At 40.6% G+C, this 18,949-nt stretch overlaps 1 protein-coding gene across 2 annotated transcripts in view; it reads right to left on the bottom strand.

Annotated features, from left to right (window-relative positions):
* The window catches only part of RPS6KA5 (ribosomal protein S6 kinase A5), a 58,493-nt gene that overhangs the window by 16,443 nt on the left and 23,101 nt on the right, over positions 1–18,949 (bottom strand). For both annotated transcript variants that reach the window (XM_084840785.1, XM_084840789.1), the window contains exons 2-8: positions 10,505–10,576; positions 8,599–8,817; positions 7,318–7,433; positions 6,699–6,806; positions 4,766–4,849; positions 2,745–2,848; positions 562–712 (exon numbers count right to left, since the gene is read on the bottom strand). In XM_084840785.1, the coding sequence (XP_084696911.1) occupies positions 562–712; positions 2,745–2,848; positions 4,766–4,849; positions 6,699–6,806; positions 7,318–7,433; positions 8,599–8,817; positions 10,505–10,576 (854 nt within the window). The remainder of the gene's footprint in view (positions 1–561; positions 713–2,744; positions 2,849–4,765; positions 4,850–6,698; positions 6,807–7,317; positions 7,434–8,598; positions 8,818–10,504; positions 10,577–18,949) is intronic.

The raw sequence follows: 18,949 nt of genomic DNA, 5'->3' as shown, positions 1-18,949 counted from the left end.
GGCAACTCACTTCAAGGTAGTTTACTGACCATACCTCATATATAAATGCTTACATCAAGATAGTTTACTGACCATACACAATATATAGATGTTTACATCAGTGTAAATGATCAGTCAATTATCCTGAAGTAGGAATCAAGACATGTACCTGAAATTTAAATGTAGTAAAAAATTCCTATCCTGGATTCCTATAAAATATTCAAAGCAATTAATAATGTATTAAGAAAAAAATTAAAATGCTTATCAAAATAAATAAATCACAATTAAATCACCCATGAAATATACAAAGTAAAAGCTCTAAGCATCATCGTAATACACCAGTTAACTAAATTCAGGGCAAAGCACTGTCTAACAGTCAACGGTCTGGTGATGCCGGTACATCTTTAGAGCCTGCATAAACATAGGAAGAGAAGGAGTTTGGCATCTCCCCAGGGATGGCATTCCACCATTTTGGTACCACCACAGAAAAGGCCCTCTTTCTAATGCCCACCAGACTTATTTCAAGACAAAAGGTCATATGTTTCCAAATGAAAAATGGACAAAGATCTAATTTTGTTTCACCTGAAAGAAAGGATGTTGTTTGATCTCATCAGCACCACTTGAACCACAGCCCAGCCTTTTCTTTGGATCTTTCATCAGAAGACGCTGAATTATATCTTTAGCTAAAGCAGTCATTTCTTGGGGATAAGGAGGTTCACTTTTTAATATTCTCCTGAGAAGGGACAATAGCTAATTACTTTCGGAAATCAAAGCAAGCTAGTTAAATGCTCAGCAAATGGTAGTAGTGTACACAGAAACGTGGCCATAAAATGGCAAGAACAGCCACAAATACCAGTGTATTTTAACTTAAAGGTCTGACTGCCAATAACTAACCCTTAGGAGAAGCATTTTAATCTTTTAGAATGGGAAAAAAAACTGCACAAAAGGTGCGAAGCCACCAAATGATCAGTGGTCAGGGGAAAGGAGCGTGGCTGTCAAGGGAAACCTAGAGGCTCAGACTGGAACCCCAGGATGAATGGAGCCCCAGGATGACTGGATTTGGGCCCTGGGCCTGAGGTTCTGAACCCATGATCTAGACCAAATCTTTCTGGAGAGCCAGAGTAAAGGCTCAGGCAAAGGTTTTGCTACCCGTCCTACTAACCAAGATCCTTGGAATTGGTGATGTCAGAGACTAAACTTAGTATTTCCACAAGCAAAGCATGCACTCTACCATTTAATCCATCTAAGCGTCCTGAAATAAAGTGGTGAAATGTGATAACAATGCATTACATCTAACTGGTACTACACTGAAGCCCAATTACTATCTTACTTGGAAAATAGACCTTTGAAATAAAATTACCACGCTCAACAAGATAAAGAGTAAAAGGTAACACAAGATGCATTGTCTGGATAATCCTATCACATAACTTGCTTCAAGTAAAATTAAAACTCAAAGCACAAAATGTATTTATCTATTCAAAGCATTTTTATCCTGCTCTTCAGTCAAAAGGCTCCCAGAACAGCTTACAAGGACCAATAATTAGACAGTCTGCTGTCAGGCTTACAGTCTTAAAGGACATGAGACACAAGAACAGGGATTGAGAGGGGGCAGGGAAAAAGCATGATGGTGATGCTTAATTCAGTTGCCCAGATGGATGGGAATATTCCTATTCTGGAACCAACTGAACTCAGGTTTGCATTGCATCTATTGTCTTTCTGGGCTGGCATGTTTTGGGATGGCTGTTTCTCTTTTCTTTCTTCTCTATGCAGTTTCTCTTCTTCTGAGTATATTTATTTATATTTTATTTATTTCATTTCTATACTACACAATAGCCGAAGCTCTCTGGGTGGTTCACAAAAATTAAAACCACAAAGCGCAGCATAAAACAATATAAAATATGAAAGCTTAAAACCACAATATAACGCTACAACCAGAATAAAACCTAGCAGCAATGCAGAGATTTAAAATACAGGTTTAAAACACCAAAGCTAAAAGACTAGGAAGCTAAAATGCTAAAATACTAGGAGAATAAAAAGGTCCACCTGGCGCCAGAAGGAGTACAATGTAGGTGCCAGGGGCGCCTGTCTAGGGAGCTCATTCCACAGCCAGGGTGCCATAGCAGAAAAGGCCCTCTTCCTGGTAGCCACCTGCCTCATTCTTACTGCTTATCCAATTACTAAGTAGTATCTCCTTCTGCAAATGTATCAGTGAACTCCAAACACTATTAGCCTATGCATCTCTTATGAATGTATTCCTAATTTTTATAGTACAACCCAAATACTGATTAGATATATTCTAAGCTTGACTTTTTTTGGTAAGATTTCTGGATAACCAGCAAGGATACATCTACCCACTGCTTGTATAATGGATTACATTTATATCCCATAAACATGACGGGGATATTTAACTTGGGCATCAACAGGATCACCCATGACACCAGACAGAATCTCCCATAGGGCATTGAGGAATTCATCAGATTGAATAAGTATTTGAGGGTAGACCATTTTAATGTGTTCACTACACCTGTGAAGGGGAAGAGCCACTGAAAGCTTATACTTCAACATAAGGTGGTCTGTCCATGGCAATGGAACTAAACAAACATCCCCATATCCTGATAAACTCTGTAGTATTCTGTACTACATCTTTTGCTGTACTCTACTTTCAACAGATTGTTAATCCACGTGGATTAACCAAATAATAATTTCTTGAAAGATAGGATTAAAAACTATCAAACAATCTGTATGTAGTGCAGCCAGTTACTTACCTAGATATCTCAGTTTGTGAATTTCTCTCCCCATCAACTGTAAAAGGTGATGCTCCAGTTAATAATTCATACATAAGAACACCTAGACTCCACCAATCAACAGCCTATAAAATAATCACTATATGTTAATGAGACTAGAAAACACATTAAGCCAGTAAGTTATTTAGCAAATAATCAGTTAGGCCGCTATTTTAACATCTTGGAGGTAAATAGCAATAGATGAATTTATAAAACAGACATAATTTACAAATGGATGTAAGCTATAAAACAAAGTAAAATTATTCACCTTCGATTGTGGAGCAGTATACATTTAATGCTCCTATAAACATGGTTAAGAGATTGGGTTTCATTGGCTGCACATAATGATAAGCAATGGTTTATTGTTAGGAGAATGAGCCTAGGCAAACCTTAGATTCACATGCTCCACTCTGCTCCTCCAGAACAGCCATAAGGAGATCAGAAGCTTTCAATTTCTATTTCAATTAACCACAGGTTAGTGTTATGTCTGAACCATAAATTATGATTACTTTTACCTATGGTTAGTTGAAACAAGCCAGCTTCATAACCCATGGTTTGAAATTGGCTTGTTTCACCTAACCAGAAGTAAAATTAATTACAGTTCAGGACTCAGGAGTGGCCTTCCCATGAGGTGAGGTGAAGCCCCCATCAGGTGGTGGAACAGCAAACTGCACCGCTTCCCCTGCCCCCACCAAGAGGGCTGACCACCACAGCCTCCAGTGGCTGCTCTGGGGAACCCAGCAAGCCATTCTCCTGCTGTGTTATTTGCTGCAGCACAGGAGGGGCCAATGGAGCTTTCCAGAACAGCCACCTGCCCTCTGTTTCGCTAGCGTAAATCTCTGTGGGATGGAGAAATCCAGGGGAGGATTACACAGACCATACATAGAGGGCTGCGGTTAAGGCCTTGGAAGGCACATCTGGCCCCCAGACAGAAGGATGTGCCCCGTGGTGTAGACAATGTTGAGCTGCCAATGGTCTGACTTGGTATAAGGCAAAAGTCTACTATAGATTTTTTTGTTTTTATAAAAAAGCAGGAAACTATTTTGAAATAAGATAGAATAAAATTATTTTTATTTTACTATTTATTTTTATTTTACTATTTTATTCAGATTAGTCCTATGAGCCCATATCCTGGCAAGATCATAACATTGGCACAAGCAGCAATTTATCCCAACACATCAGCAATAACCTCTACCCCTGCACAGCATCGCCATGCTAAATGAGAAACATTGTATAAACTGACATATATGGGCTGTTCCCAAACGACCCTTTCCATTACATTATTTGATCCTATAGTAACTATGGTGTTGAACCTATTTCAGCCTGAGAGCTGAATTCCATTTCTGAGAAGCTCTTAGGGGCTGCATTCGAGTGGTGAGCAAAGCCAAAAACAAGAGGGGTGGAACCAAATATATAAGCATATTTCAACTTAAAGTTATTACTGCCAGTAATTAAGCCTCAGGAAAGGCATTTCAACCTTTTATAATGTGAAAAAATCTGAACAAAAGACAAGAAACCACCAAACTATCAGTGGGCAGGGGAAAGGGGGTGGGGGCAGGGGAGTGGGCATGGCCATCTGGTGAACCCTGAAGGGCAGGACTGGGAAACCCAAAGGGCCGGATTTGACCCCAACCTGAGGTTATTTACCCCTACAATATAATCCATAAGAGTCATAAGGGTTGGCACCATCATGCTCCAGTTAAGTCACAGGGTGGTGCCCTGGAATAGGATCATGTTTCAGTTACAGAAGAAGTCATTGACTGTGATACAACAGGCTAAGCTAATCCAAGGACTGTGCATTTAAGAAAACACAAAGTTCTTAAGTTGTAAAAAGCTCATTTTATTTACTGTTTTTTTACTGACAAATACTTAGTGTCATCCATTTAATTTAAATCTGCAAGATATTTAGAAATATCTAATCATGTTACATACTCCAGAGGTTTTATTTTCATAGATTTTTCAGAAATCTATTAGTGACAAACAAAAGTTAAGACAAAGCATACTTTATCATGTCCTGTCTCCCCTCCTTTGACAATATCTGGAGCCATGTATTCTATAGTTCCACAGAAGGAATATGCTCTCTCATTCTGAAAAACAAAGAGATAAAATAATACTCAATACACTTACTGATATCAGAGTTACAAGAAAATATATGAATAAGAAAAAAAAACTGTTCTTAGCACTTAGATAATCAGCACAAACTGAGAACTCTCTAAAAGCTTAAATTCAATGTCACTTCCACCAGTGGTTCCCATTTCACTGGCAGAAGGACACTATTGGACTGAAGCCTAATACAGTTATTACTTTCTATATTATAAATATTTCAATTGGGACAGGATATAAACATAAGAGATTTCTATATTTTAAAAACCTATGTCCTCTGAACCTAGGTTATTGCAGCCTACAAAAATCACATCTGCTGTCATTCATCGTCATAAAAAGATAACAGTAAGAGTTAAATGCGGCAAAATTATCAACAAGTACTCTATAACAGAAATGCTGAGAAACTAGGTGCTTAATACTAAAATCACTATATCATGGTTTTTGTCAATAAAAGGAAGCCTATGCAATTTAAGGACTGCTTCATGTATCGCATTTTAGTAAATCATATTACAGGCCTATACCGCATACCTACTCTAACTATACCATTTGATGAGACTTTGCGGCTAAAGAGACATGGCTCATCAGAAACAGTGTCTTTAACATATTGTACCTACTAAAAGAACAATACATGAAGCATACCATGGTATTAATTTTTCTGAAAGAGATGAGAAATATGCTTTCTGAAACACTTTTCAATATAATAAAAACCATAAACAACACCTCAGTTTAATAAAAAGTTACTGTCCAGTGATTTTTTTTCATTATTACTCTAGCTGCACTGGTAGTTCTATGAACAAAGTGTTGCCATCTCTACCTGGTGGTATGTACTGAAGGTTATTTACTGTATGTGAGAAGTATATTTACCAGCAGAAAGTAATGAAGCAGCTAAAACATGGGAGATGTAATCTCTAGACTACCAGTGGAAAAAGGCAGAATAGTGCAGGAAGGCCATCATTAGTACACAGACAGAAAACAGAAAACCATGCATATGAATAGAAGTACAAATAAGGGTTGCTTAGAGTCTTCAGTGAAAAAAAAGGGAATTTGAAACAGGAAAAACAAGGAAGTTTATGGGCTGGTGCAAACAGAATGAAATCTTGTCCCTCTTCCCACATATGTAAAAATCCCTGTCTCCTTCTACCCTAATTCACTGTTATGTGAGACAATTAATAATTTTAGTGAAGAAAAACTCAGGGACACTCCTAAACCCAAGTTCTGAAACATGATTTAGAAGCATCCTGAGGTTCATTTTAAGCAAAGTTAACAGTCAAATGTAATGAAGTACAGGTGTACGTGCTTGTGTGTGCACGTGTATGTGCATGTGGGGGGGGGGAGGGATAGAGGAGCAGGTGAAGCTGGGATGCACACAATGGCTGGAGTCATACTACATGCCAACCTTCATTCAAGGTTGAGTATGGGCTGTGTGGGGGTTGTCACTGAACTGCGGGATGCTGTGTTGTGTGAACCCAGCTACATTAACCATGGTTTGTTAACCACAAACAATCTATAGTTTACAACCTAACAACAAACCATGGTTTCTCTTCATGTGTTGTTTGTGGTTAACAAACCAGGGTTTGTTAGCACGGCTGGGTTCACACAACACAACCCCACAGTTCAATGACAACCCACATTCAATCATGAGTGTGGGTTGTCATGTTGAGTGAACCCAGTCACTATCTGACAGCCCAATCCTGATCCCTTTGTCTCAAGTTAATATTACATCTGCATCAGCTTTACAGGGCAAATTGTGTAAAGATTTTAATGAGAGCAAATATTTCAACTTTTGTATTTTCTTGTCCCATTTACACAATCACTTGACATGCAGATACTTACTTCATCACTAACAAATTCCTTACTCAAGCCAAAGTCAGTCAGCACCACATGGCCATCAGAATCAAGAAGAATGTTCTCAAGTTTTATGTCACGATAGATAATTCCTAACTGAAAAAACCATATTAAACCCATTATATACTATAAAGCATATTAAAAGGTGCTCACAGATAGGCATGTAACAGTATCTTCCAAATATAAACTACGTTAAATTGAAATAAATGCCTATAATAAGTATGAGGAAACTGTACTTGAGCGTAAAACTATGTATTTCACATAGAAAGTAAAAAATAAGCCTAAAATTACTAGATGTCTGAACAAGTGTGATTATTCACATTAAAAAGCTGATGAGTTAAGAACAGAATAATTATGACAGTGCTTATGGTCCTTCAGCCCAATCCAAAATACATTTCATGGAAATACAGAGTACAATAGAGTCTTATTACATGCACCCATAGGCTTATGCATGTTTACAAGAGGCCTCCTTCATACCCCACCACATTGCAAACAGCATGTTATAGTTAATGTTTATATAATCACATTCTAAGACTTTTTTCCCTTTTGCCACACTGTATTTTCCATACAGTGGAATTTCTCGGGAAAGCTGAAAACATGGTTTTACCTTGTGTAGGTGTTCAAGTGCCAATACGATCTCCCCAGTGTATATTCGTACCTCATCTTCGGTGAATCTTTCTCTTTGTGAAAGATGAGTAAAAAGTTCTCCTCCATTTATGTAATCTAAGATACAAGAATGTGAGTTATTTAGTATTTCACAGTAACTTTAAATTACTTTTTGAAATTAGAAAGCGATATCATCTATAGATTAATAATCTTACATTTATAGTCCTTCAAGTATGGTCCTGCTCGGTTATGCTTAGATGACAGCAGACCACATTAAACAAAAATGTGTCTAATTGAACCCTGATGGGCTCCCCTCCCCTCAGGGAAAGCTGCTTTGGGAGGAAGGAATTTTAAGTGTAGAAGCAGTGAAAGCACAGAGGTGATTAACCCTTTCTCTGACTGCCACTTCTCTGCTCAAAATCTCCATGACAGCTTCCTCCACCCATGGAAGTCCAGTTATTTTTCACACTAGCATTGGCCAGAAAAATGTGGAGCTGAGAAACAGCGGCTGCCTTTACACTAAAGAAAGCCTCCACAGTCCTCCCGTTCTGGAGCCTTTCCATGTTTATCGTGAGCTCCCAAACAGCGATCACGTGATTGCTGAGAGAGAAAGCTTTTAATTTTCAAGGTTCCATAGAACTCAATGAAACAGTGCCATCTAGTCGCTGTTTTAATCACATAACATTCCAAATAAAAAAAAAAGTTCATTAATTCCGGATCTTTTTGTGATTAAATAAGTAGGAAATACCTCTGGATGTGCCCTGGAGGTTAACGACATCATGAAAAAGACCCACAAACTTCTGTGAGTAATCTCAATAGCAGGATAAAAGCTACATGTGAAGGAGCCCAGAGAGTCTGGGAATGGCTTTCCACCCAAAGCAGCTTTGCCTACAAAAAAGGGGGCCTTTTCGGTTCAGTTACATGCGTTTATGTGTAATCTGTTGCTAAAACTTAACAGGTGCTTGATTGCAGTTATGCACTGAAATATATGCAGCAGCAAACCAGAAACCAAAAGTCACAAGCTATGTTGTTAAGGGGAAAGAGTCAGGAAAGAGCAGAGGATTTCAGCCTTGTCTGGATGTATTAACATCTGTGAAACCTGAACTGGGGCATGCCAGCATTGAAGACAGAAAGCTTACCTAAGCAGCCACACAGTTGGCACTGGTTAGATTGCGTAAATACAATTTCAACACATACCTCCTTCTGATTTGTCAGAAAGTACTTATAAATGCCCTCAGTTCAGTAAAGACATGTCTTTATTATTTTTTTTTAAGGAACTTACCCAAAATGAGGTGAAGCTTTGTGTCTGTCTGGAAAGCATAATGCAAAGTGACCAAAAATGGAGACTGTCGAATGTGTTCTAGTACTTGTCGTTCCGTTTTTGTATGTTCAGTTGTTTTGGCTTTTTGAATTATTGTTGCTTTTTTCAGTACCTTCATGGCATATAACTTGCCAGCATCATGGCCACTTATTTTCCTCACCAGAAATACCTTTCCATAGGCTAAAACCAAAAGTTTTACACAGGTATAATAGATTAAAATAGATTAAAAATATAGATATTCATTTGAGCAATTGGGGATTATAGTATCCAATTCCCATCACGTTTCCAACTTTACAACGGAGCAAAATGCCCAGATCAGGTTACTTCCAAGAAAATGATAATGGAAAATAATGACTAAAATCTCTGTACCCCAAAACATCTTTTCAGGGTGTTGACTTAAATAAATCATTAAATATTATTATTAGCAATGGGGTTTAGGGCTCTGCCAAATCAACAATTGTAAGACCTTTGCACCTTCTAATAGCAAACTCAGATGGAGGAAAAGGACAGTAATGGAGTCAAAATGGGGCAACTGAGAAACAAGAGAATGGTATTAGCATGCTTGGGAGAACCCAGATTTGCAGAAGTACAATTAAAAACAAAATTGTTTTAAGTGGGCAAACCCACTTAAATTGAAGTGGGCAACCCCCTCCCTCAAAAAAAGCTCAGTGGTAGCTGTGCATGCTCAATAGCCACAGAATCCTGAATGAAAATGGGAAAAGAAAACCAAATAATGGGATGGGGGGGATAAAATGGAGTATCCCAGAGGAGGGCATAGCTGGAGCATTCCTGTTAGAAGATGAAGATACACTGCAAAGTTTTGTTGCAGTCATGAAGGATAAGTGAAGCATGCTTAGCAAGCACTTGCAGTAGCTGACTGAACCCCAAACTTGGCATTCAGCCTGCTCCTAGAAGCGCCAGCTAAGTGCACAGCTTCAAGCCTCCCTGAGCAAAGTGGCAGGTAAAGGACCACTCTTCCACCTGGCATGTTGGCAGGGAACCTGCTTCACTGGAGGAAAGCAGCCTGAGGCTTTGGCTGCCCTGCACCTTCCCCATTTGGGGAGGACCCAGGCACCTCCTCCCACAAATGCTTGGTAGCCTGGGATGGGATTTCAGGTAGGTAGCAGAGCCTCACCTGAGGATCTGAGGCCAGGTAGGCTGAGCTGGTGGGAGCTTGCCTAACAAACCTACTAGTTCATGGCAGAGGCAAGATTCAAACCAGGGAGTTCCTGATTCATAGCTCAGTTTCTTAATCACAACACTGCAGATTCCACTATCAATTACAGTGCTTCTAGATGGAGGGTTACTAGTGCTACCCATCAAAAGGCACTGTGCAGCTATTCTGTCTTTTCCTCATTAATTGATATTTTTGTGGGAAGAAAAAGATGGACAAAGCAGTGGAAAAACATGGGAGAGTTACAAATGGAGGACGATAACATCTGGACCCACCATAAACTTTTGTGAATGAGGCAGGGTCATTGCAGAATAAAATCCTCATCTGGAAGCACCCTTATTCTCAATATAAATCTAAGGAAACACTTGTATATAGATTGCACAGGCTGTACCCATACAATCTGTTCCCTACAAGATTGTCCTTCCAAGGTTCAGAATAAGTGATAAATGAAATGTGTTCCAACACATATGGATATTCATCTTGCAGTACCTAGTTACATTTCATTAATTGCACACCCAGTATCTTTCACTAGAACATGATCCTGAAAATGTGAACATTTTGAAAAAGCTAAAATACTCAATATTACCAGCCCATCAAACAATACCAAATCTCTATAAAATATAATTCTATTTAGTGAATATTTTGAAAACCCAATACTTACATGTTTCATTAATAAATTAAATTAATTCTTACCTCCTGTCCCAAGAACTTTCAGGAGTTCAAAGTTCTCAATGCCCACTTTCTCTAAATGGCCTGTCAAGTTTGCTAAGAAAACACAAAAATATTCCAGCATCAAGTTGGTAGCATTGTAAGACACACCGGGACAAATAAGACATTATGGCAAATATGTAGCTGCTGCAGAAAACAGCCACTGAGAGTCTAGTTCCCCACCCACATAGAATCTACTAGAACTTAGCTTGTATTGACGCAACACAGCATGCCAAGTTTCTCTGCAATTTGTAGCTACTGATATAGAGCCAAGACGGGGAAACATAGAATGATGTAATGTCACAATACAAAGTAAATAGCACATTTGCCCTAATGTGTAGAATTTGGACCCAAGTTAAGGAATTCTTCAAAGCACTGTAGCAGCCATATCGGGGGTCAGACTAAGTAGCCTCATGCAGCCTCATGCTTCATGTTCTTGCTGAGCTCTTGCTCTCTGAAATATATGTTTGTAAGCTGACGAGACACAGGAATTTCTTATCTTGTCAACAAAGGCTACGGTCACAGAATTGTATATCTTGTTCTCTGCTGTTCTCTTCTGTTCTCTGCTTATCATGGCTACCCTATAACCCATTTCTTGTATTATAAACAATGGTGCTAGGAGAAGAAATGTTAAGGACTGCAACCCCACACAGGAGGGAGAGGAGGAGCCCTTTCCTATGTGTCACAATATCTATAAAAACAATGTGCTGATGTAAATCGGGGCTTTTGGCTCTTTGGAAATGATTCCAGCCTTAAGCCCGCGCGTTAAATAAAGAAACTCTTTTTCCTTCACTCCGTGGTCTCTTTGACTCTGAGTTCTGCAACACAAATGGTGCCGTGACTCGGATGTGGCAGGCGCTGAGACAGAGAGGTGGCAGTTGCCTGCTCTTAATCGCCGCACCGGGAGGGAGGGCTTGGCGCATGCCTCCCTTTCTTGGTGCCACCGACCTTTTTGTCGGGTGAACGGGAGAAAGCCTGCGCCGGGACCGCCCAAATGGCAGCGAGCGGCAAGAGAACCTTGGGAAGCGGAGGAAGGAACTTGAGCCCTGCCCATACTGCAGCTGCAATTGAGTTGAAACCCACATTGGAAGCCTTCAGGAGAAAGGCAAGTATATGGAGTAAAAAGTGGGCCCCGCCTTCGGGAGTAAGGCCACTGGGCAGAAAAAAAGAGGGCCCCGCCTTCGGAAGTAAGGTCAGTGTTAGTATACGTATACAAAAGGTGACCCACCCGATTGGGGGTGGAAGGGGGGACTTGATCACTCCCCCGAGCAGGCATCAGTACTCAGCAGGGCACTAAGGAGCTGCTTTGCTCTAGTGGAAAAGTGGGAAAGTGGGTGGCAGGGACATATGAATGAAGTGGTGAAATTGATGATTGTGTGAGTGGCTACTGTGGTTTCTGTTGCATACCGTTGACCGTCCAGGTGCCCAGGCCAGTAGCAAAGTGCGTGGTGTGAAATTCCTTTTGTGTCGGTCAGTGAGACCCCTTACTCGCTGACCAATCCCCTTCCCTCTTTGTGTCCGTCTTCATCTTAAGTGGGAGGCTATGGGAGGTGGAGGAAGCAAGACTTGCACCCCCTTGAGATGTATGTCAAAAAAGAAGGAAAAAGATTTTTTTTAAAAAAAGATTCAGAATAGAGAGAGGAAACAGCAAAAAGCTCAAGGTCGAGCTGAGAGAAAAAAAAGAACAAGATCTGAGGCTGTTAATTAGAGAAATGTTGCAGGACAGCCTGGCTTTTAACGAAGCGTGGGAGTGTGAGGCCGAAGAAGTAGCTGTTAGCCTAGCGCGCCAAAGGGGGGGGGCAGGAAAATTGCCCACAACGTTCTGAGTTGTGCAACATCATCACCTCGCCTAATTGAGATGAAGTCCCTAAGAAATGGAAACTGAAAATGAAGACCCAGAAGATGAAGGAGCAAAATGGGGAATAAAAGTGAAGAATCAGTCCCCAGGGCACAGGCTAGACCCCTCTTCGAGTGAAAAGTGTGCCAAAAGACTGTCCCAAGGCAGAATAAAGCGGAAAGACCACGATGAAGATCTCTGTCAAGGTAGCCGTGTTTAGCTTTGAACTGTCCTAGAATTTCATAGAGCCTGTAGACCATCAGCTATATGATTTCTGAAGAGCGTAACCGTTAAGCTTTTGCCGTGGGTTCCCTGCAATGAAGAAATCTCACTGATTTGAGAGTCCAGTGTTAGACTGCCTCAGTGTGTGTGCTGAAGAGACCGAGAAACCAGATAGCATGTTCCTGGCCAAGCCAAAATTACGCTACTACCATGCTCCTGGAAGCTGCAATAAACTGTGTAAGCTGGGAAACCCAACCTGATTGAGAAGAAAAGAAGATATTGGAGTAACTGTCTTTAAAAAACAGTGAAATCTGTGTAGCTGACGCTGTCAGTGATGTTACAACTTTAAATTAAGACTGTTTTCCTGTTTGAGACCCCAGGGAAGAAAGCTGACCCGAGTTATTTGTTGCCCGTGCCAAAGCAAAAATTTAGCTGCCCTGTACCTCATCGTGTCCTGCTTCGAGCTTGGGATTTACAAATACAAACAAACTAAGAAGCTTGCCTTTGAAGTCCTGCAAATCACCCCACTGCCTCCCCGAAGAAGATTAATGGCTGCCTGAAAAATGCAAGTATAAGGCGATGCCCAAAAGCCCCCAGCGTCCTGAGTTTCAGCACTTTGCTTTCGTGTACCAAGTTAAAGGGGGAGAGAAGAAAAGAGGTGTGTGTGAGTGTGTGTGTGATATCGTAAATCCCTGGCTAGCTTGTCTAGTGATAAATAGCCCAGAGAGCTTCCCCCCCCGCTAATTGCTGGATCTGCTCCATCATGCCTTACCATGCAAGAAGTGTTTTCCATTCATTGTGTTAAATTGCAGAAAAAGTTTGTTGTGTATATTTTATGATTTCTTAAATATCATAAAATATATGTGATATTTGCAGATTAGTGTTAGTTGCAACTCCAAATGATACTGAGTGTGGTTCCCAATGGATGACAAGAGAAAAGACAAAGACAAGTAGAGAAAGACAGAGGCAAGTAGAAAAAGACAGAGAAATACAGAAAGTGGCAGACAGATAGAGAAGGGAGGGAAAAAAAAGAAGAAAGAGAAGGCAAGAGGCAAAGAGAAAAAACATTTGTAAAGAAGAAGCGTGGCCATAGTTGCCCCCAGGGTGAATTAGAAGCAGCTGATTATGCCTAGAGCTTATTACCTGGGGTAAAGTAGCCACAATAATGTAATAGTTCTTTAAGATGAAGAAAATGTAACTAGAAGGAGAAGAAGAGCCTATCCCAAATGTGCATCACTGGGACTAGTGTAGGGCAGAAAGGTTTAAGTAAGTGAGTTTAACTTGAAAAAGACAAATAAAGAGACAAGGCTGGTGCATAGAGTTTTATGTAAAAAGTTTGAAACATGATCTGCAATACAGGCAGATCAGCAAGAAAAAGAAAGCAAAAGAAAGAGAGATTTCTCTTCCCATACTAATGAGTGAAGGTGTTATCAAGCACTTTGTTTGGGAAGCGAAGTTTGTGTACAGAAAGCTGTGCCTGAGAACCAAACACTTCTAGCCTATGCTAAAAATGCTTGCTAGTGTTGTGCTGCCTCATGGGTAACATGTATGGTATAAAACCCATTTAGCCCAATAGCTCGTGGTTCAGAGAAGCTTTCTGATCCAACCATTAGGTACGCCTGTGTGCTGTAAGTTACCCAATAAAGTCTCCTTGTAAGTAACCACCCCCCCCCCCCCGCTGGAATCGCAAATCACAAGCGGAGCTAAAGCGCCTCACCCAGTATCAAACCCTGCTGTTAGAAGCCATGAAGGCAGGTATGAAGAAGTCAGTTAATATGACCAAAGTGTCTAAAGTGCTGCAAGGTGCCACCGAGGCCCCAGAGCGTACTTAGAGCGTCTTTTAGATGCCTATCGCCAGTATACCCCCCTCGACCCAGAGGCCCAAGAAGACGTGGACGAAGAAAAAATAAAAAAAGACCCAGCAGAGGCACAGTGTTCCCAGTGTAGACAAGATGGACATTGGTGGCATGAATGCCCAAATAAAATGAATCAAATACACAAAAGAGAAAACCAAAGGAGCCAGAACGGGTGAGAGAGAAGACAGCTTGAGAGGGGCCGTGACATTGACTTCATGATTGACACTGGAGTGGCATCAACAGCAAGCAAACGTTAGCCTTAAACAAGAAGTCCATACACTGGGCAAAGTTCTTCAAGCCCAGCATCGCTTTGTCTTAGAAAATAAGCCCCCAATTCCCATCACAGAAGTTCATCCTTTCCAACCAGGAGTTAAAGTATGGGTTAAAGAGGGAAAAAATAACCCTTTAATTCCCAAGTGGAGAAGACCGAAAACTGTTATACTTTCCACCCCCACAGCTATGAAAGTAGCTGGAGTTAAACCCTGGATACATTGGACACAAGTCAAAAAAAAAAAAAGCAAAAGTGGACTGTAGCTGAAAATCCTTTAAAAATTATTCTGAAAAAGCAGTAAGAAGACTCAGGCTAGACCTTACTGTGGGCACACCGGGAGACCGTCCACCCTGCGTACGGTCAGACCTGCAACTGGAGAACTGAAGAAGGGGACTAGACCTTACTGCAGCTAGCCAGGTGAATAGCTGCCCAGCGTACGGTCAGATCCCAAAGAAGATCAAATATGCCTGTTGTAGTGTTAGTGGTGCTGTATTAGAGTTTCCTTAATAAGGTGCGAAAAAGGGGGGTCTGCCCCTAGAGAGGGAAATCTGTCCCAGCGATTTGCTGATAATTACTGGCTTCACCTGGCTAACATCACTGGAGTAAAACATTTTTGTTTGCCAAGAGATATACCTGCAAACAGGTTTTTTTAATCTTTTTCTCCTCCATCATTTAATTTGACTAATAATAGTAATGCTGTAGATGTTCAAATCAATAATCTGCATGCGTAATATAGTGGCTGACATAACAATGGGACAAAACAATTAGCTAAATTGGTTAACCCATTGGCTTCCAGATCTTAGCTGGCTTAAGGCATTGTTCATCCTAATTCTACCAGTGTTGTTCATAGAGATACTGTTATGCCTTTACATTCCTTGTCTTATGCGCTGTTTAACCAATCTGTTTTATGTCTTGGCTAGTAAAACTGCCGCCCTCTACGCTCTAATAGCTCAACAAGATATTAAGTAAGAGGGTTGCTATAAGAGTCCTGTGTTATGGTTCGCAAACCAGAATGTCTATTTGCGTAATGAAATGCTATAATTGTAATGAAATTATGCATTTAAGGGGGGAATGTAGCAGCCATATCGGGGGTCAGACTAAGTAGCCTCATGCAGCCTCATGCTTCATGTTCTTGCTGAGCTCTTGCTCTCTGAAATATATGTTTGTAAGCTGACGAGACACAGGAATTTCTTATCTTGTCAACAAAGGCTACGGTCACAGAATTGTATATCTTGTTCTCTGCTGTTCTCTTCTGTTCTCTGCTTATCATGGCTACCCTATAACCCATTTCTTGTATTATAAACAATGGTGCTAGGAGAAGAAATGTTAAGGACTGCAACCCCACACAGGAGGGAGAGGAGGAGCCCTTTCCTATGTGTCACAATATCTATAAAAACAATGTGCTGATGTAAATCGGGGCTTTTGGCTCTTTGGAAATGATTCCAGCCTTAAGCCCGCGCGTTAAATAAAGAAACTCTTTTTCCTTCACTCCGTGGTCTCTCTGACTCTGAGTTCTGCAACAGCATAACTCATATTTTGTTTCAAAAGATTAATTAAAGAGACATATTTATGCCACTTTTGATCCTGTTTTAAAACAATTTTCAGAATAGTACAACCCACCCTTCTAGGTATTTCACAAAGCAAATAGGCCCCATGACAGGGCAGTATTCTACATGAGGCAGTGTAAATAATTGATGCCTATGTGCACCAGTAGTAGCTGATTTATCTAATACTATACCTTGTTTCAATTTGTGCTGAACTTCAGGGTGTATATCCAGTAGCGTAAAAAAAAAACCCTCACAAAAGAGGGACTAACCAACCTTACTACAATATCCTTTAACATAACCAAACCATCATTTGGACTTCTAATTATATTTCCACCTGCTCCTTCATTTTTATGAGGGTTTATTTTTATATTTTAAAATCTGATCATATGTACGTTCATTTATGTACAAAATGTTGCAAAGAAATCTATTAATGACAGTTTTTAATTTTCGTTATTTTGCAGGTCATCCACTAGTTCCTATAGAACTATAGGAACTAGTTCCCCACCCACTAGTTCCCCACCCACTGCAGCATCTTTTTCTTGACCCCCTAGGAATAAATGGGGACAGGAAAAAGGCTCCCAAGATGGGCATAATTTTTCTGAGATCTCAGTCTGGCTCAGAAAAATTACCTAAGTTCTTTTGGGTTTTTTGCTCTGAAAGAACTCGCAGTTTCCATTTAACAGAATACAGTCAAGCTGTGGGGGCAATAGAACATGATAAATCATAGCTTGCTTTCTACTCTCCTCTCTTCCTCCTACATGGAAAAGATAAGGAGATCATAAGCATCTGCTTCCATTTTAAACTAGAATGAGGTTTGATCTTTGCTTATTTGAACAAACCATAGTTTAAACTAACAACAGTTTGTCCCAGTTCAGACAAAAACAGAGACTGCAGTTAGTTTAAAATGGCAGTGGATGCCTCCGATCTTCTTCTCCACACTGGAGGAGAGGGGGGAGTGTACAAGCCTGAGGCTCATGCATGTAATATTAAAACATGTTTAGCAGTATGACTGAATCTTTGTTTTATATCGGACATTCATTAACAATGAAAAAAGATCTAGTTTACCTCGGAAGACATTATACAGGTCAGAGACGAAGAAATGAATATTTCTGAACTGCAAATTTATTATAGATCTGTCCAACTGGTGGTTATTACTTGTTGGTTTAACAAACATAGATGAGATAACTTGGATTTAGTTAGAACAAAGAAGTCATTAATTCCTGTGAGTTTGCTTTTGTGGTTTGGAAAGGAAGTTAGAAGGAACTCCAAGATGGACTCAGGGGCTGGTGGAGATTAAAGCTATCAGCCCAACACAAGTAGGACGTGAGTGCAATAGCATTCTCCTGCTCATGTTTCCCAGCAACTAGTACACAGAGGCATACTGCCTCCAATACTGGAAATAAAATACTAGCCATCCTGACTAGTAGCCATTGATAGCATTATACTCTGTGAACATATCCTACACATGCCTATTCAGTGTTCTTCCAGATGAAGCTTTTATCATGCCATCATCCTGTCTTATTCATGGAATTTTACAGGGGGTCCAGACAATGTCTTCTGCATAGTCCTCCTGGGTTTTACCACTGCTTCTTCCATCTTTTTTCTTAACAGAGAAAATCTGTTACAATAAGACAGAATAGTTGCACAATGCCTTCTGATTGTTTGTGCTAAGACCCTCCATTTGGAAGCACCCTCAGATGTAGGTATTATTTTCACTGGGAATTACTCTCAGGGAAGTTGGTATAGGATTGCCAGGAAGATAGTTTGGCTCCCCCTCTTAATAGTATGGAAAGGTATGTATTTTACAACTTTGATTATAATGCAGCATGCTTACAAATCGTATCAGTACGCCCAAGTAAGTTATTTTACAATGGAATTAGTTAAGACAAGTCAGGAAGGGAAAGACAGGTTGCTACCTGTAACTGTAGTTCTTCGAGTAGTCATCTATGCATTCACACATATGGGCCCTGTGCCTGCATGAAGCCTCAATTCAGGGAACTTCTATAGCTGAGTTATTTTTGGCAGGAACCCTCCCACACCATCTCAGTGCGCATGTTCCCAGTGGGCTCCCACGTATTCCCTCAGTTCCTTGAGATCAATGTTGTGGTCTCAGAACTGAGAGAAAAGCCAATACCTTCAGTACCCAACTCAAGTATGACACCGAAGAGGGCATGGTGAATGGGTTGTGTGAATGCACAGATGACCACTCAAAGAACTGCAATTGCAGGTAGCAACCTGTCTTTCTTCTTCGTGGTTTCTATGCACTACAAGAACAGACCACCGCCATGCATTTGGTGAATACTCTTGGTGCTGCTGAGAGGCTGAAGGGAAGTATCCAAAATTGATAAGTGCTTGGTCCAATGCAGATAGCCTGATGTGGTTCTTCTATGGCGATGTGGAAGTAGACATCCTTGAGGTCAATAGAGGTGAACCAATCTCCTCAGGTGGGGACAGACAGAATTGAAGCCAGAGAGACTACGCAGAACTTCCTGGGCGAGATGTAGAGATTGAGTTCTTGAAGGTCCAGGATTGATCAGAGCCCTCCATCCTTTTTCAGTATGCTGAAGTACCTGGAATAAAAACCATCCTTATGATGTGATCTAGGTACAAGTACGATAGCTCCCTTCCAAGCAGTGTTTCGACCTCTTGGTGTAGAATGGGAGATGGGGTGCATTGGGTTTTTTTAGAGCAATGTTG

This window comes from Heloderma suspectum, chromosome 1 (assembly GCF_057233095.1).
Source record: "Heloderma suspectum isolate Gila_16-S chromosome 1, 16-S_ref, whole genome shotgun sequence".
In the NCBI taxonomy this organism is placed as follows: domain Eukaryota; kingdom Metazoa; phylum Chordata; class Lepidosauria; order Squamata; family Helodermatidae; genus Heloderma; species Heloderma suspectum.
This window is presented reverse-complemented; position numbering and strand designations above follow the sequence as displayed.